The sequence below is a fragment of the Pteropus medius genome, unplaced genomic scaffold, assembly GCF_902729225.1.
Source record: "Pteropus medius unplaced genomic scaffold, Ma_sr-lr_union100, whole genome shotgun sequence".
Lineage (NCBI taxonomy): Eukaryota > Metazoa > Chordata > Mammalia > Chiroptera > Pteropodidae > Pteropus > Pteropus medius.
The window spans coordinates 766,693-792,084 of record NW_024353906.1 but is presented as its reverse complement, the minus strand read 5'-3'; the positions used below and the strand labels follow the sequence as shown (position 1 = coordinate 792,084).

The 25,392-nt window shown below is 34.8% G+C and overlaps 1 protein-coding gene and 1 pseudogene across 2 annotated transcripts in view; both read right to left on the bottom strand.

Annotated features, from left to right (window-relative positions):
- Positions 1 to 25,392, bottom strand: part of PIK3C2A (phosphatidylinositol-4-phosphate 3-kinase catalytic subunit type 2 alpha) — an 85,789-nt gene that overhangs the window by 45,669 nt on the left and 14,728 nt on the right. For both annotated transcript variants that reach the window (XM_039851499.1, XM_039851498.1), the window contains 3 exons: positions 18,467 to 19,605; positions 5,947 to 6,050; positions 177 to 334 (listed from right to left, as the gene is read on the bottom strand). In XM_039851499.1, the coding sequence (XP_039707433.1) occupies positions 177 to 334; positions 5,947 to 6,050; positions 18,467 to 19,540 (1,336 nt within the window). In that variant the 5' untranslated portion in view covers positions 19,541 to 19,605. The remainder of the gene's footprint in view (positions 1 to 176; positions 335 to 5,946; positions 6,051 to 18,466; positions 19,606 to 25,392) is intronic.
- Positions 343 to 2,595, bottom strand: LOC120593617 (40S ribosomal protein S24-like; annotated as a pseudogene).

The following is a 25,392-nucleotide window of genomic DNA, read 5'->3' as shown; positions in this document are numbered from 1 at the left end:
AAGTTTTTGAAAAGGATAACCAATGAATGTTAAGTATTTTACCACATATACACACATAAATTTTTTAAAAAGGATACTAATAACAGAGTCAGTTTATTAAGAGAATTATATTAATGTTTTAAACATTTTCTCTCTAATCAGAGCAAAACAAGATGGTTGGGGAACTACAAACCTACCATCACATGTAAAAGTAACTGGTAGTTGAAATCCTTCAATTTCAATGGAGACCTTCACGCTAGCATTTTCTCCACATATGTTTCTTTGCACTGTGACTGGACTTAATAAATAGCCTGGATTTGTGCAGTGATTGGTGTATGGAAAGTTGGTCTTCAATCTGTTCACAAGAAAGAAAAAATTAAATTCTTTTTTTAAAGGATACATTTATTTGAGAGCCTTGAACAAGGCTTTTGTGCTTACAGCCATTCAATTCTGTGCCTTTGCCCAATTCTAGAGCAGCTCTTGAGAACTGCAATGAATGCATCCCTGTCAAAGCTCCGAATACCAGCATTTGTCTTTTAATAAAAGGAATCCAAGGAAAGAGATTAAGTACTGCCAAGATATCTTTGGTAGCATTATCAACATTAATCAAGCATACACTAGATACATAGTATTAAATGAGGTTCTCTGCTTCAGATTCTTTTGCTACACAGTGTAACTACAAAAATGGTACATTTTTAATGAATCACTGATAATATAAGCAATGTAGCCCTAAATTATAATTGCTGGAGGAATAAAAAGATTGGTTTTTTTCCACATAAAAGTTCTTAGTTTTTAATCTTCTCATGGAAACTGCTCAATCGTCACAGATAAAGTCACTGGCAGATCTTTACTCCTGTTGTCCAATCTCCACCTCACTCACTGCTAGATATTTCATTTCTTTTTGCCAGCACCAACACTGGCCTTTGGACTCCCTCCTGACTTTCTTCATTCTTTTCTTGTGTTCCTTTTGCTGTTTTCTTGAGGTATTTTTCTTCATACATGCCATGTCTTGCAAGTCTATGTTTGGGTTCATTTTTCTTTGTGTAATACAAGGAATCATAAATCATGCCAAAATCAGTTGTCTTGCCACCACCAAAATGGATTCGGAATCCAAATACAAAGATGACGCCTGGTGTGGTCTTGTACATTTTGGATAGTTTTCTCTGAATTTCTGTCTTAGGTACTGTTGCCTTTCCAGGATAAAGGACGTCAATGACCATTTGTTTCTGTTGAACTAGTCTATTGGTCATGAACTTCCTAGTTCGGATAGTTACTGTGTCATTCATGATGGCGGCAGCAGCTGATCCTCAAAAGTAGCCAGGGAGGAAAAGAGCTTGTTGTCTTTCAAAAATCTTTTTTCTAAGGTCATTTCCCCCTATACATTGTTTCTGGTTGTTAAACAATGAAAAAATAAAAATAACACACAGATACCCACAATGGGTTTTTACAGTGCTATAAGGCCCTCAAAGTTATTTACAAAACTCAGGGAATGGTAAGAATTGCCTGTGAAGGTTTTCATGGTATTCATAGGTATTCAGAAGAGCAATATAGTTTGAATTTAAATACATGAGCCTAGTATATGGCTCATCTCCAGACAGTACTGTTATAGAAAGACAAAGGAAGATTTAATGCCTTCTATAAACTTGTGGGTCTTTTTTAATTTTTTTCTGGAGATAAGAAGACAAGTTTCAATCTTTTCATTTGCTTTCCATAGGGCTATAAACAGAATGAATGCTAAAAGTATTGTCTATTTTGCCTCTGTAAAGATTAAAATAATCAAGTCATAAAAACAAAATAAAACAGTTTGAGTTGACAGAAAGAAAGGTTCTGGAGGGCCAACAAGTTTAACAGTTTGTACACAGCCTCTAGAGCCAGACTTCCTGTGTTTAAATCTTGATTTTATGATTTACTAGCTGTGTGACCTTAGGCAAGTTATTAAATCTTCTTGTTGCTTCAACATCCTCTCCTGTAAACTGGGAGTAAACTACTGCAAATCTCAGAGGGTCGTTGTGATAATTAACGTGAATTAAATAATTAAAGTACTCAGAAAGGGCCTAGTACATGGGAAGCATTATAAGCATCTTGTCAAATAAATGAATGAGTGAATAAATAAATCTGATTTCGGCACTGTGATCTTAAATGCCACAAAGGATCCAATATTTAAAAGAAATGTAAATGAAAAAATGTAATAAATAATAAACTGATATTGGAAATGCACCTTAAGATGTGGACACATTATCTTCAGATATTTTATTGCTACAAAGCTTACCCCCCTGCAACATAATGACAGGATGTTCATAGGACCCAGACTAAGATTCTTATTTTTTTCTACTACTTGGTATTCTCCTGTTTTCTATAGCATGAAATAGATGCTCACAGAAAATCATACAATTAACTAATATGTGAAATGGTAGAGAATTATGTCTACATCCAAGCTTTTGATTTTCAGAAATCTTTAAAGATAACGAAAACTAAATGAAATTCCTGATGATAGCTCAGAAAACAAAAATTTTAGACAAAAATTCCAGTGACAAAAGTTGTATTTAATAAATTTGACTTTTGAGGGGAAAACTCCTTCATTTCTTTTTCTTAAAACATGCCCTTTCATTTACACGACAATGTGAATGTACTTAATGTCACAGATTTATATATGTAAAAATTATTAAATAATAAATTTTATGTTATATATATTTTATCACAATTAAAGGGGTTTTTAAATGAGTCTTTTCTCTCTCTACTTCACATGGAAGACAGTCAATCCAGAAAAATACAGTAATTTTGTTTTTCTATAAAGTTGATGATTTCTTCTATTTTCATGGTTTTATTTGCTTTATAAAAATTGGGGGGAAAATAAGGTGTTAATAGAGTCCTTAAAGTTCAGTTTTTTCATTTTGTTTGTAACAAAAACATACAAAATCAAATAAGTAAATAGATAATTGCTGAGTAAATAATTCACTTTCGAAATAAGAAATCAGATAAAGGATTTTTATGGACACTCTAAGCCAACATAGCTTGATAGTCTTAATTACCTATATCGGTAATTTTCTCTAAAATTTCCATTTCCCTATTGCCACTAAAGAAACAGCTTGGTTTGTTTACTGTGGCTCTGTAGCTCAGAAAACTTAATCTCTCTTCACAAACTAAAATCCTGTACAGTTTATTTTCCTACTGTGTGCTCAATCAAGCTAAAGTTACACACAGACAGAGCCAAGTCATGTGAAATCAGAAGGACAGAAGAGAGAAAAGTGAGGGTTTTAAAAGTTAAAGATGAAAAATGAGGGTTTTAATTTAATTAGCACTACTTTACAAGAAAGTATAGAGTCAGCATTGTTTAAAATAAAATTAAGTGCAGAGGTGAAGTCCTTGAAAACATATAGTGAGAGTCCTTGGCGTAAAGAAACTATTGTAGGATATATACATATTAGGACTCAACCATATATGAAGAACTCAACCATATATAAAGAAAAGCAATAGAAGGCCATTCAAGATGACAAGTCTAAAAAACAGTTTCTCATCTTAGGAAACCACAAATGCAGCAGCAAAACCTTCTACTGCTATCCAACATTCTTCTCAGAACTCTTTCTGAACCGATAACTAGTATATACAGCAAGCTTTGTCAATTACAATGAGGATGAAAAGAAAGAAAACAAGAAATAAAAACCGGAAAAATTTAGTAATAATGAAATGTCCCAAATCAAAGTATTACAGAGGTTTAAACTGAAAGAGACCTTTGAAATCAATAGTCCAACTCCCTAATTTCACAGAAGCAAAAAAATAACAAGGGCTACAACTGGCACTAAATTCTGAATCTCTTATACAGTACTCTTGACTGTAAACAGTTATCATCCTGACAGTCTTATACTATTTTTATAGCTGAATTTAAATGATTCAATGAATAATTTAAGATTTTGAAAAGTAAAGAATTGGCTAAGAGTATAAATACTTGTTTTTAAAATGCACTGCAGATATGAGCATACTTGGAAAAAAAAAAGAAAGAGCCATTAATTTCTTCAGGGGATATCTCTTGACCCCAGTCTCCAAGGCCACAAGGGAACAAGGGGAACAAGAGAAGTTCCTAGAACATGGCTTCAAAAACACCTCTTTCTTCCGACTGCTCTGAAGTATTTGTTGCAATCATACTCTACTAATGATAATAAAATTAGGAAAAAAACCCATTCTCTCTTTAGTTCACTTGGGATTTCACATTACATAACCGTGCGTGTGCGTGTGCGTGTGTGTGTGTGTGTGTGTGTGTGTGTAAAATAAATAAAAATAATGATTTTTAGCTTACTGGCAGAGTTTTTGTAAATAACTCAAAGATTCAAATGAGGGAAAAAAGGCAGATCGCAGAGAACTTAACTGCTCAACTTAAATGTAATCAATAGTCACTAACACAGTCTAGCAGAAAGCATGCAGGGCTTGTTTGGGGAGAATTAAAGGAATTAGATGAACACATAACAGATTATTTCCAAATTGTTAACCATATCTACATACTGGCATAATGGCATAAAGGCATAGGTAACTTCTAGTACATGCAATTTGCATACCAAGTAATCTAAATGCCTCTTCTATTTTAAATGAAAACATTTTTCTATTTTACTGAAAAATGAGTTTTAAAAATCCAGTTAAGAATAACGTTTGCAAGAAAGAAAAAGTGGCTCTACAGATATTTTTCTTCTTTTTTCCCCTAAGGTATTTCATAGGAAAGAAATGCTAGTTAAAAGGTAACATTAAGATAATTTTTATAAAGTTGTACCAATAGTCTAGAAAATCTAGTTAAATATTATTAAGTCCCTTATATAACATTAAAATATTGTACATATATCATTTTATCTAGGAACCCCAAACTCTGCTTTGCTTAAAGCAGACCACACTGGAGAAAATACAGGATTCAGAATAAATCCCCCAGTGCTGATCTACTTTCCCTTCTTTTGATAACATACCTCATCCTCTTGGCCACAATGTTTGTTGTTACACTTTTTCTGTGGGTTTTTTTCTATCTGGTGCTAGCTGACAGGACTCCCTTTAATCTCTGTTGGCAAGACCATTAGAATATGAAGTCTAAGCTATCAGTGGCTATATTCCCTGCCATCAAAACCCCAATGACAGTAGAAGAAAATGAAATCAACATGCACAGAGGAAGTGTATGGGGAGAAAAGGGAGGAAGAAAAGGATAGGAAGTAGGAAAGGAGAGTCCAAAAGGAAAAGAAATCAAGGATCAATTACAGTATATGAATTCCTAGATCTGGCTATCGCTGAGCTCTGTCTTATCCTTCTTTCTTTTATATGTAAAGTTTGTGAACTAATATACAACCTTTCTTGATTTAAGCTAGTTTAAGATGGGTTTCTAGCACTCGTAATGGAAGTCCAACTAATATGGTGATACAACGGAAAGAAAACACACTGAACTAGAGGCAAAGGAGACCTGGCTGTGTTACTGCCTAGCTGAGCAAACTCTGGTACTTGGGTAACTTCTCTGAGTCTCCGTTTCCTCAGACTGAGGATATCAGACACATGTAAGATTAAAACAACATTTTAGAAATGCATTTTTCTAACCTTCAGAAAATATATTGCCTGTTATAGTATCTCTTAAATAAGCAGTACAGTATTTTAAATGGTAAAAAAGTATAAGGCAAAAACTAAGTGTCCCTACAATAAAAATAGGCATTGTCTAAGTATACCAAAACTTGAATGGTTAAGCCATATTTTCAGCTGGTTAATAGTATATCAGAAGTCTACTGTGTGACCTCAGTTTTTTCTTCTAAATGCTCAGAAACCTAACAAGTAAAGATACAGATTCAACTGTAGTTTGTGTTAACGTGCCAATTAACTGTCTGGGAATTTTAAACCACAGGGAAAAAAAAAATTTTAATTTTAGAATTGGCACTAAACTAATTTTCAAGTTAAATTTTTTAAACAAGCATTTAATAAAAAATAATTTTTAATTTATAAAGAAAAATTTCTTACTTTGTAATGGATCGACAAAAAGCTGCCACTTCTTCATTCCGTACTTCAAATTCCTGTGGAAGAGAACTTCCAGTTGGCAAACTACTGGTCCCATTTGGGTCTTTCTGTAATCAAAAAAGTGTTTTTATTTTAAAAGTAAAAGATCCCCAAAATGCTAAACAGCAGCAAAGCACAAACACATTTTTACAAAAATATGTACAAAGATATGGTAAAATAATATACATCAGTAACAAAGTTTTAAATTATGGACTTCTACCTGTAGAAGTAATGCCAACTAAGCCTGTTTTAAAGATCATTGGTTTTAGTTGCTCAAAAGCAGAAATAGGCTGTTCTTTGTATACGTCAGTAAGAATGGAATGCTAAAGACATTTCATTCAAAATCTTCCTGAAATGAATGCTAAATTAACAGCAGAATGAAATTAAAGGACTAGCCTCTATTTTAAGAAAATGAAGAGATCAAGCCCATTTGGGACTCCTCTAATAAACCAAGAATTCTATATTTAACATAGGACTCAAATTCCAAGAAAGCAACTGGTTTTTTATGTAAGAGAATCTGTTTTAGGAGTTGGTAGGTATTTTTATGTTAATGAACATATACAAACAACCTGATAGTCCTTTAAAAGTTAAGTTTATGTTTGATCTAAATCTATGTGCAACATTTAGAAGATAAATTCACCATCTAAGCATAGCCAAATAGCAAAACCCATTTAGAGTTATTTTGATTACTACATAAAAATACTTAATTTGGCACAAAATTCAAATGTAAATTTCCATTAAAATTAGAATTGGAACACTCTCAATTCAAAACTAAGTGAATCAGAACACAGTGTATAAATTTCAAGAGTTGTAATAGATTTCAATGACCATGGTATACAAGAAGATTTTGTCAGAAAATTAAACTGAAAATTTAAGACAATAATTCCTTTATAAACTTTTTTCTTTTAAAATATTGGCAGAGCCCTTTCTGCTAGAAAATAATATGCACATCTGGGGAAGGAAAAAAAACAAAACCAAGTCTTAAGTTCTAGAAAACTGCAACTAAAAATTACAATTTATGAGAAAAACAGAGTTAAGGCAGATTACTCAAAATCGGTGTAACTTTATAATCAAAGCTCTAAGACAATAAGGCTTTATAAAAATACTAGCATAGTTAAATCTCTAAATTTGCACCTAGTATATGGTCATTGAACCTTAAACCTTAGAGAGCTCCTGCTTCCTCATTTGTGATACAGATGCTTGAGGGAATTTGCTTCTAGTCGATCCATTTCAAAAAAAAAAACTTGAAAATGTTATCTAGGATAGAGACTTCTTCAACAAAGTTTTTAATGCAAAAGAAAATGTCTTCACAGCTTCTTTGTCTGTACTAACTGCTTCAACAGAGAGCTTGGAGCACTGTGGAAATGAAACGATTCTTGAAGCCATTCATCCAACCATCATTTTCACTAAATGAGGATACTTCTACAGTATTTTCAGTGTTTTCCTTACTATTTTCTTATATTACTAATGCTCTCTCTTTAATTGTGAGAAAGTTTGTTCCTGGTTGCTTTAAAATGTTAATATGCTGGTAAGCATTGTGTTTGAACTGATGCTACTTCTCCATTATACTGACATCCATTCATATTTATCAATTACATCAGAAACAAGCACTGCAGCAAACAGACCATACTATTCTAAAATGGGGATTTGATGTTTCTAACAAAACTTCTGGTCTGACACTCCAAGTTTGTCACAATCTAATCCAATGACAGTTCCCAGAATTTACCAAATATTTTTATGTTCCAGTTAGCTTGAATCATATCCTGTTCCTATAAAACACAAATTGGGCTGTCCTGCCTCGGAAACTTTGTCTTCAGTGCCTTCCTCCTAACTGCCCTCACAAGTCAAAAATCTATTAATTTTTGAAGGCCTAATGGAATGCCACTTCATCTTTAATGCCTTTTATGATTACTCAGTATGAAGCAATTCTTCCCTCCTTGCACTTCTAAGTACTTAGTCTGAACCAAACACCATGTCATTACATCCTATTTTATATTTGTCTTAATGTGAAAGCTCCTTAAAGCATCAAATTTTATTGAATTTTATATTTTTGTAAATTTATATCCAGTTCAAAAAGCACTCAACCATTGGTTCAATTTGTTGAATGTTTTGCTCCCTCTAAAAACAAGTTAAAATTCACTTATATATAATCAATGAATCTGCCATAGCAATCATAAAGAATGTAAGAATGTGAGGTACTATGTAGTTCCTTCGGCAGCCTTCTAAATAGAACAGCAGTAATTTTCATTAATATTTGATCTATAAAATAATCTTTTTCTAATTATTAGTATTATTAAAAAATAACATCTAAACTACAATGAAATACCACCTCACATCCATTAGGATGGATACTATTGAAAAAAAGAAAGTCACGATGGTGTAGTAGGTAGACATGCTCATCTCCTCTCATGACATCAAAATTACAACTAAACTATAGAACAACTATCGTTGGAAGTTGCCTGAAGTCTGGCTGAACAGAAGTCCTACAAATGAGAACACACATAAGAAGCCACATAGAAACTGACAGGGGCGGACGCAAAATGAGCTGGTCTGACAAACACATGTGGCGGTTGAGAATCAGGAGGGATAGCTTGGTTGCAGAGGTTCCCCTGAGGGAGCAAGGGGACCCAGCCCCACACTGTGCTTCCCAGGTCAGGGTTCCAATGCCAGGAAGAAAAGTCCCCACAACCTCTGTCTATGAAAACTAATGAAGATTAAGGCTGAGTAAGACGAGGGTAGCAGGAGTCTCAGACATTCCTCTTAAAGGGGCTACGCACAGACTTACTCACTGATGGACTTACCTGCTCTGAGCTCCAGTGCTAGAGCAGCTGGTCAAAAAGCCCCAGGGACATATGGGGAGGAAATGAATTGTCTGGCTTCCGGGCAAGGGGTGAAGGGGCAACTTTCCCCCAGACAGAAAAGCTAGCAAATCCATTGTTCCTTTGTTGAGCCTTCCCTGCTCCCAGTGTGCAGATGCAGGCAGCCATCATATCTGAATCTCCATCAACCTGGCTAACACTGGTCAGTCAGTACGTAGGTGATTCCCTGAAGCCCTGCCCACCCAACCTGTGGGCCCACCTCCAGTGGCTTTTTCATACAAATGGCCTGTCTTGGCTAATGCTGTGGACTTCTCTAAAATCTCTCAAAGGTTCACAAAACCAAAACAAACAGCATGCCCCATACCTCTTGCTGAGCAGCCCCAAGACCAGCACTAGAGCAGCCAACCCAGTTCCGGGCTTGGCCTCTCGAAGCACTTCTTAGCCCAGCACAGGTAGTAGCCAACTGCGGATTGCTTGGTGACTCATGCCAAGTGGCCCTGGGCACTGCGCAGGCTACAGCTTAACCTGGTCTGTGGCAGGGGCCCTCCCAGGAGGCTCTGGGCCAGCTGGTTCTTGAACCCGAGCTGGAGTACCAGCCTGAGCTGCATCTGAGGACAACACACCCAAAGGGAAGACTAGTCAGGCACCCACCCCTTCTAAAGTGAATCCTGCTCCATACGGTCCTCATTGACCAGTCCTCACAACCAATTGGCCCAAGGGTCAATCCCTCCCACTGAAAGAAAAACAGCAACTAAGGCTCAACTACTACAGTACAACAGGAAGGCATAAACAACCCATAAAAAGGATATACCCAGAGTACCTTGCTCAAGTGACCAGGGAAGATTTTGCCAGTGGGCACCACAGAACACCTGCACATAATGCCACTCTACTAAAACTGGGAGACTTAGGAACCCTATCTAATAGATAGAAACAAACACCAGGAGGCAGCCAAAATGGGGAGATAAACATGTTCCAAATGAAAAAAAAGAACAAAAGCTCTAGAAAAAGAACTAAACAAAACGGAGACAAGCAATCTACCAGATTCAGAATCCTGGTTATAAGGATGCTCAATAAACTTAGGGGAACAGTAGATGAATTCAATGAGAACTTTAACAAAGAGAAAACATAAAAATGGAGATACAAAACATAAAAAAGAACCATTCAGAAATGAAAATACATTAACTGAAATGAAGAATACATTAGAGAGAATTAACAGTAGATAAGATGAAGCAGAGTACTGAATCAGTGAGTTAGAAGATAAAGCAGCAGAAAAAAAACAATCAGAATACCAACAAGAAAAATCCAAAAACAATGAGGATAGTTTAAGGGGCTTCTGAAACAATATCAAGCATATCAACAATTGCATCATAGGAATACCACAGAAGAGAGAGAGCAAGGAATTGAAATCTTACTGGAAGAAGTAATGATGGAAAACTTCCTAACCTGGCAAAGGAAACAAACATACAAACCCAGGAAGCAGAGAGAGTCCCAAACAAGATGAAGCCGAAGAGGTTCACACCAAGACACAAAGACAAAGAAAGAACCTTAAAAGTAGCAAGAGAAAAGCAGTTAGTTACCTAGAAAGGCGCTCCCATAAGACTGTCAGCTGACCTCTCAAGAGAAACTTTGCAGGTCAGAAGGGATTGGCATGAAATATTCAAAGTGATGAAAATTAAGGACCTACAACCAAGATTACACAGCAAAGCTATTATTTAGAACCAAAGAACAGATAAAGAGCTTCCCAGACATAAAAAGCTAAAGGAGTTCATCAACACCAAACCAGCATTACAAGAAATATTAAAAGGATTTAAGGGGAAAAAAAGATTAAAAATATGAATAAAATGACAGTAACAACATATCTATCAACAACAAGTACATGAAAACAGATTAAATAATCCAATCAAGAGGGAGGCTGAATGGATAAGAAAACATCACCCTTATATATGATGCCTACAAGAGACTCACTTCAGATCAAAAGACACACAGAGACTGAAAGTAAAGCGATGCAAAAAGATATTTCATGAAAAGGAAAAGGAAAAAAAAAAATCTGGGGTGGCAATACTTATATCAGATAAAAAAAGAGTTTAAAACAAAGTCTGTAACAAGAGACAAAGGACACAGTAAACCCACTTCTGGGTATTTATCCAAAGAAACCCAAAATACTACTTTGAAAAGACATGTGCATCCATGTTTATTGCAGCATTATTTACAATAGCTGAGATATGGAGGCAACCTAGGTGCTCATGAATAAATATTTATTAATGAATGAAGAGGTGGTACGTATATACAATGAAATATTACTGAGCCATTAAACAAACAAACGAACAAAATCTAGCCATCTGCAACAACGTGGATAGACTGAGAGTACTGTGCTGAGCAGAGTCAGACAGAGAGAGACAAATACCATATAATTTCACTTACATATGGAATCTAAAGAACAAAATAAGCAAACAAACAAAAGATAAACAAACTCATAGATACAGAGAACATTTTGAGGGTTGCCAGATGGGAGGTGGGTAGCAGGGGATAGGTGAAAAAGGGGAAGAGATTAAGAAGTACAAATTGGTAGTTACAAAATAGTCATGGGATGTAGAGCATAAGGAATATAGTCAATAATATTGTAATAACTATGCATAGTATCAGATGGGTACCAGAATTTGTAGGGATGTTTACTTTGTAAGTTTTATAAATGTCCAATCACTATGTTGTACACAACTGAAACTAATATAATACTGTATTCCAACTATAATTGAAAAATTAAAAATTATTTTAAAAATAAAAGTCAAAAAATAAATAAAACAGCAATAATCTATATTTACTGAGAGATCGATTGATTTTAAGAAATTAGATCAGGTGATTATAGAGGGTGACAAATCTCAAGATCTGCAGTTGGCAAGCTAGATACCCAAGAGACCCAATGATGTAGTTCCAGTCCAAATCCATTAGGCTCAAAACCCAGGAAAAGCAGATGTTTCGGTTTGAGTCTGAAGGCAAGAAAAACCCATGTTCCAGCTCAAAGGCAGTCAGGCAGGAGGAGTTCCCCCTTAATGACAGCAGGTCAGCCTTTTTATTCTATTCAGGCCTTCAACTGATTGGACAAGGCCCAACCATATTAGTGAGGACAATCTGCCTTTGCTTAGTCTACTAATTTATATGTTAATCTCATCCAGAAACACCCTTAGAGACACACCCAGAATAATGTTTTACCAAATGTCTGAGCACCCAGTCAAGTCAACACATAAAATTAACCATCCTAGTATCTCAACCATAAAGAGTCAAGGAGTCACGTTTAGAGTCTAGACCAGTGGCTTTCAAATTCTGTATGTTGAAGCCTCAAGAATAAAACATTGAACAGAGAGAACAGGTAAGAGATATTGAATGCAACCAAGAACAAAGCTTTGAAAAGGAGTCAAAGATCACAGGAGGAAAGCTAGGAAGTAGATTTAACTAGTGCAACAGAAGAGGAGTTTCAAAAAAAGGAGACAGTCAATTGTTGCAAGTGAAGCAAAGGGGCTGGACAGTGAATACGATCACTACATTGCCAATTAGTATTCATATTACCAGAAATACATTTCTGCAATATGACGGAAAAAATAGAGGACAGAGAAATACTAGAAAGGCAGTAATGGTTGAAAATACTTTGGGGAGACAGGAACAAGAAAAGAGGTAAAAGAATAATGGTAGAAAATACTTTGCGAAGACAGGAAAAAGATGTGAAAAGAATTGAGTTTTGCGAAAAGGAAGGAATATCTCTTTCCTCAAGCCAGAAAGGGCAAATCCGAGGTGGGCAAGTGCATACAAAGACTGGCCTCAACATTAAAAAAAAAAAAGGTAGTGAGGTCATCTACTGGAGAGGTGGAAAAGGGTAGATTAAGCATTTAAGGAAAGCAGTGAAGGTCTTAAATAATTCACAAAAACTTAGTACATACTCTGTAGAGCAGTTATAAGAATATGGGAAAGCTTTATGCCTACACAAGTTCAAGGTTCATGCCATACTACCCCAGAAATGACATGAAACAAAACACAAAGTTTTCAATAAGTATACTTTAAGCATCACACACACACACACACACACACACACACACACATACACATTACTACTATTCAGAACAAAGTTGGTTACTTCCTTATTTGAAATTCATAAAAATTTTACAGACTTCAGTAAACTATTTAAATAATGTACTACATTCAGCTAGACAAAGAAAATTGCATTTTGTTCAAGTTTCCCTCTAAAGTGACAGTAGACATTCTGTCAACGACGACATAAATGTTTTTGTTAATACAATTAAATTTTAGAAAGTAAATATCCACAGACTTTGCAAAACTATGTCTATGAAAATAATTTTATTCATTACTAAAACCTCTGAAATCTGCTCAAAATAGCAAAATATATAGCTATTAACTAAAAGTCTGATTTAAACTTAAATTGCCAGAAGACACAGTTTTAAGTAGTATGTCTTTTCCTGGTTTTGTTCACAAAACATTTGAACTAAAATATTTAGATTATTATTAACAATACAAAAGACACTAGAAGGAAACAGGAAGTAAGCTTGCTGAGTGAGAAGAAAAATACCCTTTGGAATTTTTACCACAAAGCATGAAATTCTTACAGGAAATGAATACTTAAGTATATAAAGTAATTTTAAAAAACAGACATTGCAATCTTATCCCTAACCCTCCCTACCCCCCACCACCTCCCAACAAAATAAATAAATCTCAGGGAAAGTTTTAAAGTAGAGATGAATGGTGTGTGAAAAATTAAAAGCTCCATCCAATGTTTGTGCCACGGTCTTCCTCCTTTTGGCCTAAATGAAACCAAATTTTATCTTCTTGTACACAAAGAAAATGATGAAATCTTACTGTTAATAAAAGGGCTTAGAAATTTTCTCTGAATATAAAAATCTTTTTACATCATTTGTAACAGGTGCACACCAAACCTCTGATTAAAGACTTTCAATAATAGTATACTGACAGCTCGAGAGGAACCACTATTAAAGGGCTATTTTTATAATTACCTTGATTGACATTTTAATACCTGCCTTCTTAAATTTCCTTCTCTACTGGTCCTTGTTCTACTTTCCAGAACAATGGATTTTAAAATTAAGTTACTAAATTGAATTCTCAATTCAGAGAGAAATATATAAACAAACAGAATTTGCTTTATGTTATGTTTTCAACAAAATATCTTTTAACTTTCAGCTCTTGCTATCACTTGGCGCTATTAAAATCTAGCACAAAGTGCTACTTACTACAGCACAAAGTAACATACTTAATATATTTAACATATCGAAAAATTTAGTACATCATTACTTCATTTTTTAAAAATAATACTGTGATATTCAGGTATTCTACTCCCTGAACTGGTTTGAGAAACTATGTTCAAAATACAAAACTTTAAAAAAAAAAGTCCACTTCCTCTTTTACATGGCAACTTTCCAAACTTTAAATATTATTCCTAAAAGGGATGTGAGAAACCATCTAGTCTAACCAACTGTATTTCACAAATGAAGAAACTCAGATCCAGAGAGTGACTTATCTCTGATTCATATTTTCTTTATGCAAAATATCTTCAATCGTTTCAACAGTTCTTTGAATGACACAGCTTGTAGGTCCTAAGCACTGTAGTCTTTTCAAGATTCTAGTTTACTACTGGTGCCTCTTAGAATATGGTGCTCAAAAATAATTATTAGATGGGGTTTTACTAGGGCACGGTATAATAAAATGATTAACTATATACCTCTTCAGCATGTTGCAGTTAGACTCCTTTAAAACTGCACAGGTAGCCTAAGCCATCTCAAATTCTGACACTGTGCCATTTAGTAAAGCTGGTGATGTAATACATCGTAGTAATCTAGCTCCAATCTCTGATCAGCTGATCATGCTATGTTGTTTTAGTTTACTTGGCTTTGACTCACGTTATCATAACCAAATTGCTTTCTCTCTGATCCTTCCCCAACACGTTAAATAAAATCCAAGAACATGTTTCTGTTAAAACTGATCTTGCCGAGAAGCCCAACTAATTCCTAGAGTCTGAGCAACTAGCAGTTCTCTGTAACTCCCATGTGATCTGATTTCCCAGATCTTAGTAGAGAATTTCTATCTTTAGGAAATTACCTGTCCTCACTAGTCCTATAAGATGCTTTCTGAAGGCATCCAAATAAGGAAAACATCAAGATGGTACTGTGACAAATATTTAAAATGAGCAGGAAAAGATGTATGCAAGGAGACAACTAAAGGGGTGTACATGGGTATCACAGCCCTGCCCCATCAAAGGAAAGGGTGGAGAAAACATGAGTTGAACCAGAAGTCTAAACTAAGAGGGCAGCAAGGAAAGAAAGTGAAGTTTTGCAGCAAAAGCATTAGCAGCAACCCATGCTAGGGTTAAATTTTAAAAGCAAAGAAACTGTTCCCAGGTGCTATTTGTCTTATGACTTTCCATATTAGCTTTTCTTCTTATAAATAGTTCTGTGGCCCTTTTCTTAACCTCTAACTTATCATTATGGAAACTTTCAGACATACAAAAACAGGGAGACCAACATAATGAACACTCATGTATCCATCATCAGCTTCAACAATTACCAACACATGGCCAATCTTGTTTCATCTATAAGCACTCTTCCCCAGCTCCTTATTTGATTTTTATTAAAGCTATACTTTTTCCATTTCATGTATAAATTCTTCCATATACATCTCTAAAATATAAGAGCTCATTTAACTAAATACAGTATCATTATTATATAAAAAAAGTAATTAATTCTTTAACTTCTTTACATCTCAGTTTCCTCAACTGTAAAATAGGTATGGGTTGCTCTGGCCTCATAAGATTCTTAGGAATTCTGTCCCAGTAACTATTTAAAAAGTTTAGTTTGAACATCTATGGCATAGATAAAAAGCATGTAGCTCTTAGATTCTGAGTTCCAGTCTTGAATCGGAATTGCTGGACAGTAAATAATTCTAGTTGACCCAAAACCCTGGACTTATTTAAGATGATAACCACAGTTCACTTGGAATGGTCATTTCGGTTCATCTGGAATAATCTGTTTTCCTTAATGAATAACTGACTTTCCAAAGCTGGGAGGGTTAGTGTTTAAGATACAGAGATAATGAAATAAACTAAAGTCATTTGAAATATTTTATTAATCTATATAATCTATGTATTGTGGCTCCAATGCATATATTTTAGAAGGGAATGCATACAGAGGCATACTGCAAGGATTATCTGCAAGTAACCTGATGTTCACTCTGGGTTGCCTGCACAATCAGGGGCTCTGCCTTCTACCAATGAGAAGGCTAAGCCTACACTCAGCTCTTTACAGGACCAGGGGTCTCCTTTTCTCTAATAGCAGAGACTGTAACTTTACATAGTTCTCGAGCTCTCCAGCTTCTAAGCAGCTGCTCTTCCTCAACAACTCCTGTAAACAGCTAATATCTCTAATCCAGACTGCACGATGTTAAGCACAAGCCCTCATGCTGTATGCTTAACTCGTAAAAAGGAGACCCACATTTGGAGAGGGATCTCTATAGAAACATTGACCCATATATGAATCCAGCAGTGACCTAGTTTCAGTAAAATGGGAGGATCAGGGGCATCAGTGCCTTCCTTATTTAGTTATTTTTTTAAATTAATTGAGGTAAAATTCACAGAGCATAAAATTTGCCATTTTAACCATTTAAAAATGTACAATTCACTGTGTTCAGTACATTCAGGATGTTTGTGGCCATTACTTGTGGTTCTAATTATTATTAAAACACTTAAATATTCTAATTCAAGAACATTTCCATCACCACCCCCCGCAAAAAACCACTGTACCCATTAAGCAATCATTCCCCATTTTCTCCTTCATCCCACCCCCCCACACCCGGCAAACACTAATTTGCTTTCTTTGGATTTGCCTATTTTAGATATATAATATAAACTGAATTAAACAATACATGGTCTTTTTTGTGTCTCGCTTTCACTTATGTTTCAAGGCCATTCATGTTGAGTGTGTATCAGGACTTCATTCCTTTTTATGCGTGAATAATATTCCATTGAATGAACATACCACTTTTGTCTACCATTCATCACTTGATCAACATTTGGGTTGTTTTCAGTTTTTAGCTATTATGAATAAAGCTGCTATGAACAATACTATTTTTAAAATGGGCAAATGACTTAAATAGACACATGGCCAATAAGCATATGAAAAGATACTCAACATAATTAGTCATCAGGGAAATGCAAATCAAAATCACAATGAGATACCACTTCACATCCATGAGGATGGCTATAATCCAAAAAAATGGAAAATAACAAGCGTTAGCAAGGGTGTAGAGAAACTGGAACTCTCATACAATGCTGGTGAGAACGTAAAATGGAGTAGCCACTATGGAAAACAGTTTGGCGGCTCCTCGAAACACTAAACAAAAATTATCAGCAATTCCAATCCCAGGTATATTCTCTTCCCACTTTTTTTTTTTATGATTCTTGGCTTAAAGTTTCCCTTTCTCCCTTGAAATGATTGTAATTTTGTAAAAACAAAAGCAAAACTCATGACAAGACAATATGGACTATTAAAATAATCTTACATATGATTCAATTTAAATATGTAATCAACTTGTGATTTAATTGAAAGGTGTTCAGACATTGTTACTAAATTTGTAAATAATACTGAAAAGCTTAAGAAAAGTTAATAACATGTGTTTCTTAGTATGAGCTGTAGTCAAAACATACTTGCAAACCATTACACTGGTTAAGATTTTTCTGGATTCTGACTGTGTCATCCAAAATATCCTTATCATTTCTTCGAAGCCTTAATACTTGGCTTCTTTCTCCCCCAGACAAAATAGCTTTTTAAAGTCAACAATTCAACATAAACCCATCCAAATTATTCAAAATTCACTTCTTTCCTAAATGCTCTTTGATGCTCAGTGCCTAAAGGGAAGCTAGGTGCTGAATGATATAATTCACATTAAGGTGAAAATGAACCTTAACAGTCCCAGGATCCACAGATATTCTAAGAGCAAAATACAAATGTGCAGTTAGGTATACTATATTTGGAAAGGCAAAGTCTAAATCCTGCTGTCTCTCTTTTCAGAGAAGACATCTTGTCCCAGACACCCTTAACTAATTTTTCCAGATAGTAAGACTATATGAATTCAGCAACTATACCATATAAACTATAGTTCCATTCTTCACTTTTATCTATATAGGTGTTAGAATCCTTTAAATGGCTTTTCTCCTGTCTCCCTGGAGTTATTCTCCCTTTCATGCATTCATGGTTAAAAACAAAACAATATACTGAGATTTTCTATAGAGATTAAAAATCACAATTTCTTATTTACCTTGAAAAATAAAAGAAATAAGGAAGAAAAAGTAGGACTATATATAATGGGAAGACATGGAGACAGATAAATAGCATCTTAAATGCCTATCAGTGATAGCCCGATCCTTGATTAGTGACTTTTAAAATTTATAATCCTAGAAAAGATAATATTAATAGCGTACAATTTTTCAATTGGCCCAAGCACATTTAATCCTTTACCACACAATCTAAGAGTTACAGTACACTTAAGAACAAAGACAACAAGATTCAAAATAAAATATTTTTGACCTAATAAATTATGTACACATGTATGAATTCTGTGTTATACTACTGAGTTTCAGAAGTAAGAAAAGGCTGTACCTGAGATATTTGGCCCTGGACTTTTGTAAGCTGAGTTGTTCGAATAGTTAAAGACTGGCTTCTTGTTACCACTGCCCCAGAAAGAGATTTTCCATTCACCTTCCTTTCAAGGTGACAACTTGCTGGTGATCTCTCTTCAAGAAGAACAGCATCCCAAGGATCCTCTGCTAGCAAACCTGGAACATTTTTCTCTTCTTCATGGTCTAATACCTCCACATTGTCCACCTTAGGCTTACTTAGAGGATCCAAGTCTAACCAGTCAAATTTACTGATATCTTCAGACTTTGGAGATACTTGTAGGCTGCTGATTGTAGTTTTTGAATTTATCTCTAAATCAGTCCTTGCTTTTCCATTTTTTAAAAACTCTGATGTACTAGCTATTTTGTCAAACAGCTTTGCCATGTCAGGACTGACTACTGGATGATAGACAGGTAAGCTTCCTTGTGGATGAAAAGATGTAGTAGGTGACAAAGGATATGAAAAATATGGAGACTGTCCTGGAAGACTTAAATATATCGGTTCTGTGGATGGAAAAGTAGGCATTCTTGGATTAAAGCCATTTTGGAATGTAGTCTGTTTACTGCTGTAAGTTGACTGATAAATAGAAGGTAAAGTATAAGCTGAAGGCCCAGATAAACCAGTTGGCCACTGTCCCCTCTGAAGAGTAGTAGGTCTAAGATAAAGCTGTGCTGAAAACGAAGGGCTCAGGGCAGGAGTAACTGGCAATACAGGTGTTTTCCTTGTCTCAAAACTGTCATCTAGCAATAGTTTCTCCAGTTCAGCTTGGGTGAGCTTTTCTACATCAATATCTACCGCTCTTTTTTGGGTATCTGATTCAGGAAACACCATGAGATCATAATCTTGTTTGTTATAAACTTGTGCTTTTTGTCTGGTGCTGCCTGACAACTCGAAGCCTCTCTGATTATCAGTCACTCGCCTGTCTTTTTGCAGTTTTGCTAAAGCCTCTGCTTCCATCTGTAATGCTTCTTCTTTGTCCACATCTTTTGGTCTTGGTGGTTCCAGATGTGAAGACGAACATTGCTTAAATCCATTGTTGCTGGATATCTGAGCCATGTCCACTTAAAAGACCAACCTTCCTTTAATTTGTTTTTTCTTTGTAGCTCCCCAAATAGCAAGACCTATACACAAAATAAACAACATTCAATTAGATTTTTTAAACACAAATTAATTTTGTTTCATTAATTTAGTTAGGACTTAAAGCCACTTGCAAATGTACTACCAAATAAAATAAAATGAACAGTTGGGTGAAATCTAGGGGAACATTTTTAAATTATCTTATATACTTGCTGTTGGGTTAAGAAAAATGTTTAGACATACATTACTTCACCCTATTCGCTGACCTAACAGGAAAGCTAGACCATGAACTCAACAAGCTTTCACTTCAGCTGTCACAATGGCTACTGTTAACCAGTGGCACTTCTGGCAGAATTCTTGGCATGAAATGGCTTACATGCTGGTCACTTATTTGTTAGAGTTTGGACAGGGTTTACTGTTATGCAAATAGCAAGTCAAAAAGTTTTAATCCTTTGCTATTTGTTAAACTGCTCAAAAGCCAGTTAGCAATAAAAGTGCTTAAAGCCCAGTCAATCAAAATACCATGTGAAAAACTGATTGAATTTGTCATAGTTTTGGTCAAATTTCTGATTGTTTTCAGTTAAACCAATAGTTATAATACAAAAATTTCTCCTTTTCAAATTGCTAAAATATTTATTCAGAGACTAGAAGTAGTTTATTAAACTTTCTAACAGACCAGTTTTAAGAAATTTATACTTTTCTATTTAAGACAAACAATTCAGATCAAGATTACCATGTGAAGCAATATGACCAATTAAAACGTTAGATATCCACTGTGTGGCAGAGGGCACATTTCCTGTCTCTAATCAATATGAATTAAATGCGGGTTCTGGAGTCACACCACCTTGATTTATGAAGCTGTAAGAACTCGAGAAAGGGAACACTTTGCCATGTGCCTCAGATTCCTAACCTCCGAAATGAAAGTATCTCAAATTATAAGGATTAAATGAAACAATGCAATTAAAAGTGCTTATCATTGGCCTTGAGTATAAGCACTAAATAAATGGCACCTATTATTATTGAGTTAATGTGGTTTCAGATACACCTAATTTGAAAACTTAGAAAGCAAGAGTGCTCCTGTTTACATCCTTTTTCTAGAATAGTGCTTGTCAACACTATACGCTCAAAAATATTTAATGAAAGGATATAGGGGAACACCCAAATAACTTCAAATTAACATAACACAAATGAAAATCCTAAGTGTTTAAATAATACTAAAAAATTATGCAATGAGTACATGAAGAAAAAGGTATTCAAGGAACATCCTAATTCTTTTATACAACTACAGCAGAATTTGAGGCATTTCACTGAAAAGCTATTCCAAATTTTTCCCTTCAGTGGTAGAACACAAAACTAGGCAAAATGGACATTTAAAATCTGTACACTTCATTGTATGTAAATGTTTTATTAAAAGAAAAAACTGTACACAAATATTGATTCTTGCTAAATACACACAAACTACTTAGAGGGAAGGACTGCTGACTAAAATTTACTTTGAAATGTATCAAAAAAAAAGATGAATTGATAGAGGGATGATAGCTGGATAAATATGAGATAAGGCAAGTATAGGAAAACGTTAACAGTAGAATCTAGGTAGTAGGTATATGGGTATTCACTTTGACATTCTTTCAACTTGGCTGCATGATTGAAATTTTTCACAATAAAATGCTGGGGGCAGGTAGGGATAGGCAGAAATTCCTCCCATTACAGTACATACTCCCCTTTGCAATGTGACTTTGCTGCTCCTCCCATAAAGAGGTGGGGTCTATTTCTTGACTTCATCTGAGTTGCCCCTGTGACTTGCTTTGACCAAAAAAAATATGAAAGAAGTGACGCTGGGAGTTCTAAGCCTAGGTCATAAAAGGCCAGACTATTTCAGCTCCTCCTTTCTTGAGTACAGCCACTGCCATGTGAATGCTCACAGAGGATGAAAGCATACAAAGGAGAGAGGCCCAGGCAACTGCCAGCACCACCCACCAAACATGAGAAAAACCACCATCTTAAGACCATCCCTCCATAGTCCAGATGGCCACTGCCACATGAGTGACCCAAGGCAAGACCAGCCTGAGTTCAAGTAAAACTGCTAACCCACAAAATCATTTTGGAATGGTTTGTTACACAGCAATAGAAAACTGATAAACCTTTTCTTCTTTTAGAACCCAACACTGAAGCTACTTATCTACTTAATAGTACATTTCTGTTTCAACAATCACAGCCACCACAACCACCTTCCTTTACTTGTCCTCAGAGAGCAGAACAGTTCCCTTTTCCTTTCTGAGGCTGGCCCCTCAATTTACATTCTTAATCCCACTGAATTCCCCTACTTCTTTATAGTGATTCCTTCCTTTGCATTAATTCCTTTTTTACTTGCTTTTCTGCTCCTCTGCCATAAAAATGCTCAAGTTTTCCTCCATACTGAGGTGGAAAATTTCTCAACATTCTCCTTTAGACTCTAGTAGCCTCCACTTTAATTCTTTCACTGCCAAACTTCTCAAATGAGTGACCTACAAAGTCCTTTCTTTATTCATACTGCCTTGGGAAAAAATCTTCTTGTCCTTCACGGCCCAATTCAAATACAGCCTCCTGTTCTTAAAGTACTTTCTATCAGAATTCATCTTTTTTAGTTCAACTAAAAATTTTAATCTTTATTTTGTAGACTTTACGCTGTTTTTGCCTGCCCAGCATCCTTCCTTCTGGTAGTAGTATCTACAACTTCCTTTTTGGAAACTACTTATCTCTCCTTTATTCCACCTAGTTCAAATAGGGCTGGATGGACCGGAATATCCTTACTCCCAACTCTCCCCTCCTCCAACCACTCCTGAGGATCCAAATCTGGCCAATCAGAGTTAACCCCAGCACTTCTGAAACTATTTGGAAAGGAAGCTTATCATTGAGGTTGCTAGGCTGATAGGATGTAAGCCTGGCACTGCTGTGGTTGTCTTTGCTACCACTTGAGGAGATGCTACCTGAGAATGTATCCAACCCAAAGGAGAGCAGAGCTTAAGTTAAATGAAATGAGACAAATTCTGGATATTACATTAAGTATCTGGATCCAACCCATGTTCAGAGCCAGACTTTTCATTTATGTATTCCCATAAACACACTTCTTTGTTTTAAGTTGGTTTATAATTACTTTCTTTCATAATAACCAAAAGTATCTTTACTAACATAGGATCTGTAACCTGTATGTCTACCCAACAGACTAAACTAAGCTTCTGAAGTGCAGAGGCTTACTTTGTTCATATTTTTCTTCCCTACAACATTTAAAATCACCTTGTTTAAAAAGTTCAGAACTTAATTTAATGAACACATGTTTTAACAGGATGGAATGAGGGCTAACAGTCCTGAAGAAGGGATTTCAGGTTGCACAAGAATATCAATGTATGGTGAGAGAGATGAGTCAACTGCAATTGCCTGTTACTGAATACCATAACACACTAGCAATTTTTCACAAAATAAGATGAATTAGAACAAAACAACATTTTACGAAGAGATAAAGATACTGAACTGTAATTCACCTTCCACGAGCATAATATCAATTTGTTATTTAAGTATTTTCCTGGCTACCCTATTTGGAATGATATGACATTGTTCTGAAAGGGGGATATGGAATTTTTTAAATGAGTTTATTCATTGGAGAACACACTTATCCCAAATATTCCATATTAATGTTACCTCTCATTTACTGACAAAGGTATAAAATAGTTTGAAATATATTTTAACCATGAATGTGGTATTTTTTTCACATTATCACTTCATTTGCTTGCTGTATCCCAAAGCAATATGTACATGTTAAATTCAACTCTAAGTAGTCAATAATAGTGAGCTGTGTGTTAGCAGCTTAATTACCAAACTTTAGTTTTCCAGAAGATTAACATGCATGTATACTCAAATGGTAAAAGAGGATTTAAAAGGTTGTCCAAAAGTAACCCTGTGCTTCAGCTATTTTTCTGAGGCTGCTGTACTGACATGCTCCATTAAATTTTAAAAATAAAACTCCATTTGATGACAAACATTTAGCAGGAATTTCCTACATGCTAATTCAAAATGAAAACTTCAATGCTAATGTTCTCCTAACCCAAGCTGGGAGACAATAGAACTAGTTGTGGAATGATGATTGCTTACCATCTGCCAAAAATTTCCCAACATAAAGTAATCCAGTGTTCACAAAGCCTTAGCTACTTTAAAATTGTGCAAAAGAGTGGCAATTAAACTATTCAGTCAAACTTTTGGATACCATTTGCAGACCCAAAAGAATTAATTTAAAAGATCTTGGCTTCTTCCCTGTAGACATTCATTTACAATTTAAATTTAAATCTCAGGAGAAAAAAAAGTACCCCTGCTACCCATCTAAATGCTTTCTGATCTTAAAATTCAAGATACCTAAGAAAATGGAGAAACAATTATTTGAGTTCAACAATACAAATATTTCTCCTCTAACGTAAAAATGAATCTCAAAGAAAAATAAATTATTGTACCTCCTTGGAAATGAATATTATGCTACCATTAAGAATATGAAGACTATAATAACCACAGAAAGTATTTGTTAAAAGTGTAGCAAATTCACCACGTGCCAAACATTACTTTAAGCACTATATTAACTTTAAGTACTATATTAATTGAATCCTCACAATCTTTCTATTAAGTAGTTACTATTATTATCCCATATAAATGAAGAAATTTAAGCACACATTATATAATCTGCCCAAGCTTACAGCAGCTAGCAAGTGGCAAAATCAGGACTCAAATCCAGGCAGTTTAATTCACTATGATATATTTTTATGTTAACAATTATCTGGAATCATTAAGTGTCTACACATACCTTATCCATTATAAATACCACTTTCTTCTTCAATTCTAGGGTTATTTCTGTCTGCACTAATGAATTTTATTGTTTTAATTCTATAATGTAGTAGTTAATACTTGTTATTTAGTTATGTCACGTACCAATTTATCTGTTAATTTTTTATCACCAAATAACTAGCAAATTTATCATTTCATTGAGGGCATGAATTCTTGTTTTATTCATCCTGTACTCTCAAACCTACTGTAGTTACTGAATGCATGCATCGATGACTAGAGAACTTTAAGATACCATTCCTTTAACAAAGAGAAGTTCTAATGCCAAAACAAAACAAAACCAAAACTAAAAAAGCTCATTTATTAATAATTCAACTAAAATTTAAAAATCATGTGGACAAATTCAGAATAAACAAATGGTGGGAAAAAAGATTATCTTGAAAACTGGGAGAAAGATGCAACAGAAAAGTTAAAATAGGAGAGGGGAGGCTCCATCTGTGCTAACAGGAAAAACTCTAACAGACAAGATATTCTCTCTCTATTGATTCACTGAGGAAAAAAACTCACCTGACAAAAGAAACCAAGTACTTTGGTGTTAGGCACTATACAAATTTGTCAATAAGACAAAAGAGAAGACAGTCCAGGTGCTAGGCGAGATTGGATTAGAGCAGCACTGTTCAATAGAAATAGAATGCAAGCCATGTATGAAATTTTAAAGTTTATTTTAAAAATATTAATGAAATTAATTTTAATATACTTTATTTAATCCAATATATTCAAAATATTATTTTGACAAGTAATCAATATTTTAAAAACGAATGGGTTATTTTATAGTTTCTTTTTTTTTTACTAAGTCTTCAAAATTTGGTACATATTTTACACTTATCATATTTCAACTTAAGACTAGCCACATTTCAAGTGCTCAACAGCCAAAGGTGACTGGCGGACAACACACGGTAAGAATTTATGAGGAAAGGAATGAAAAGCACAGCAAACAAGCATCATTACTTTCTGGATGGTAAGGGAAAATT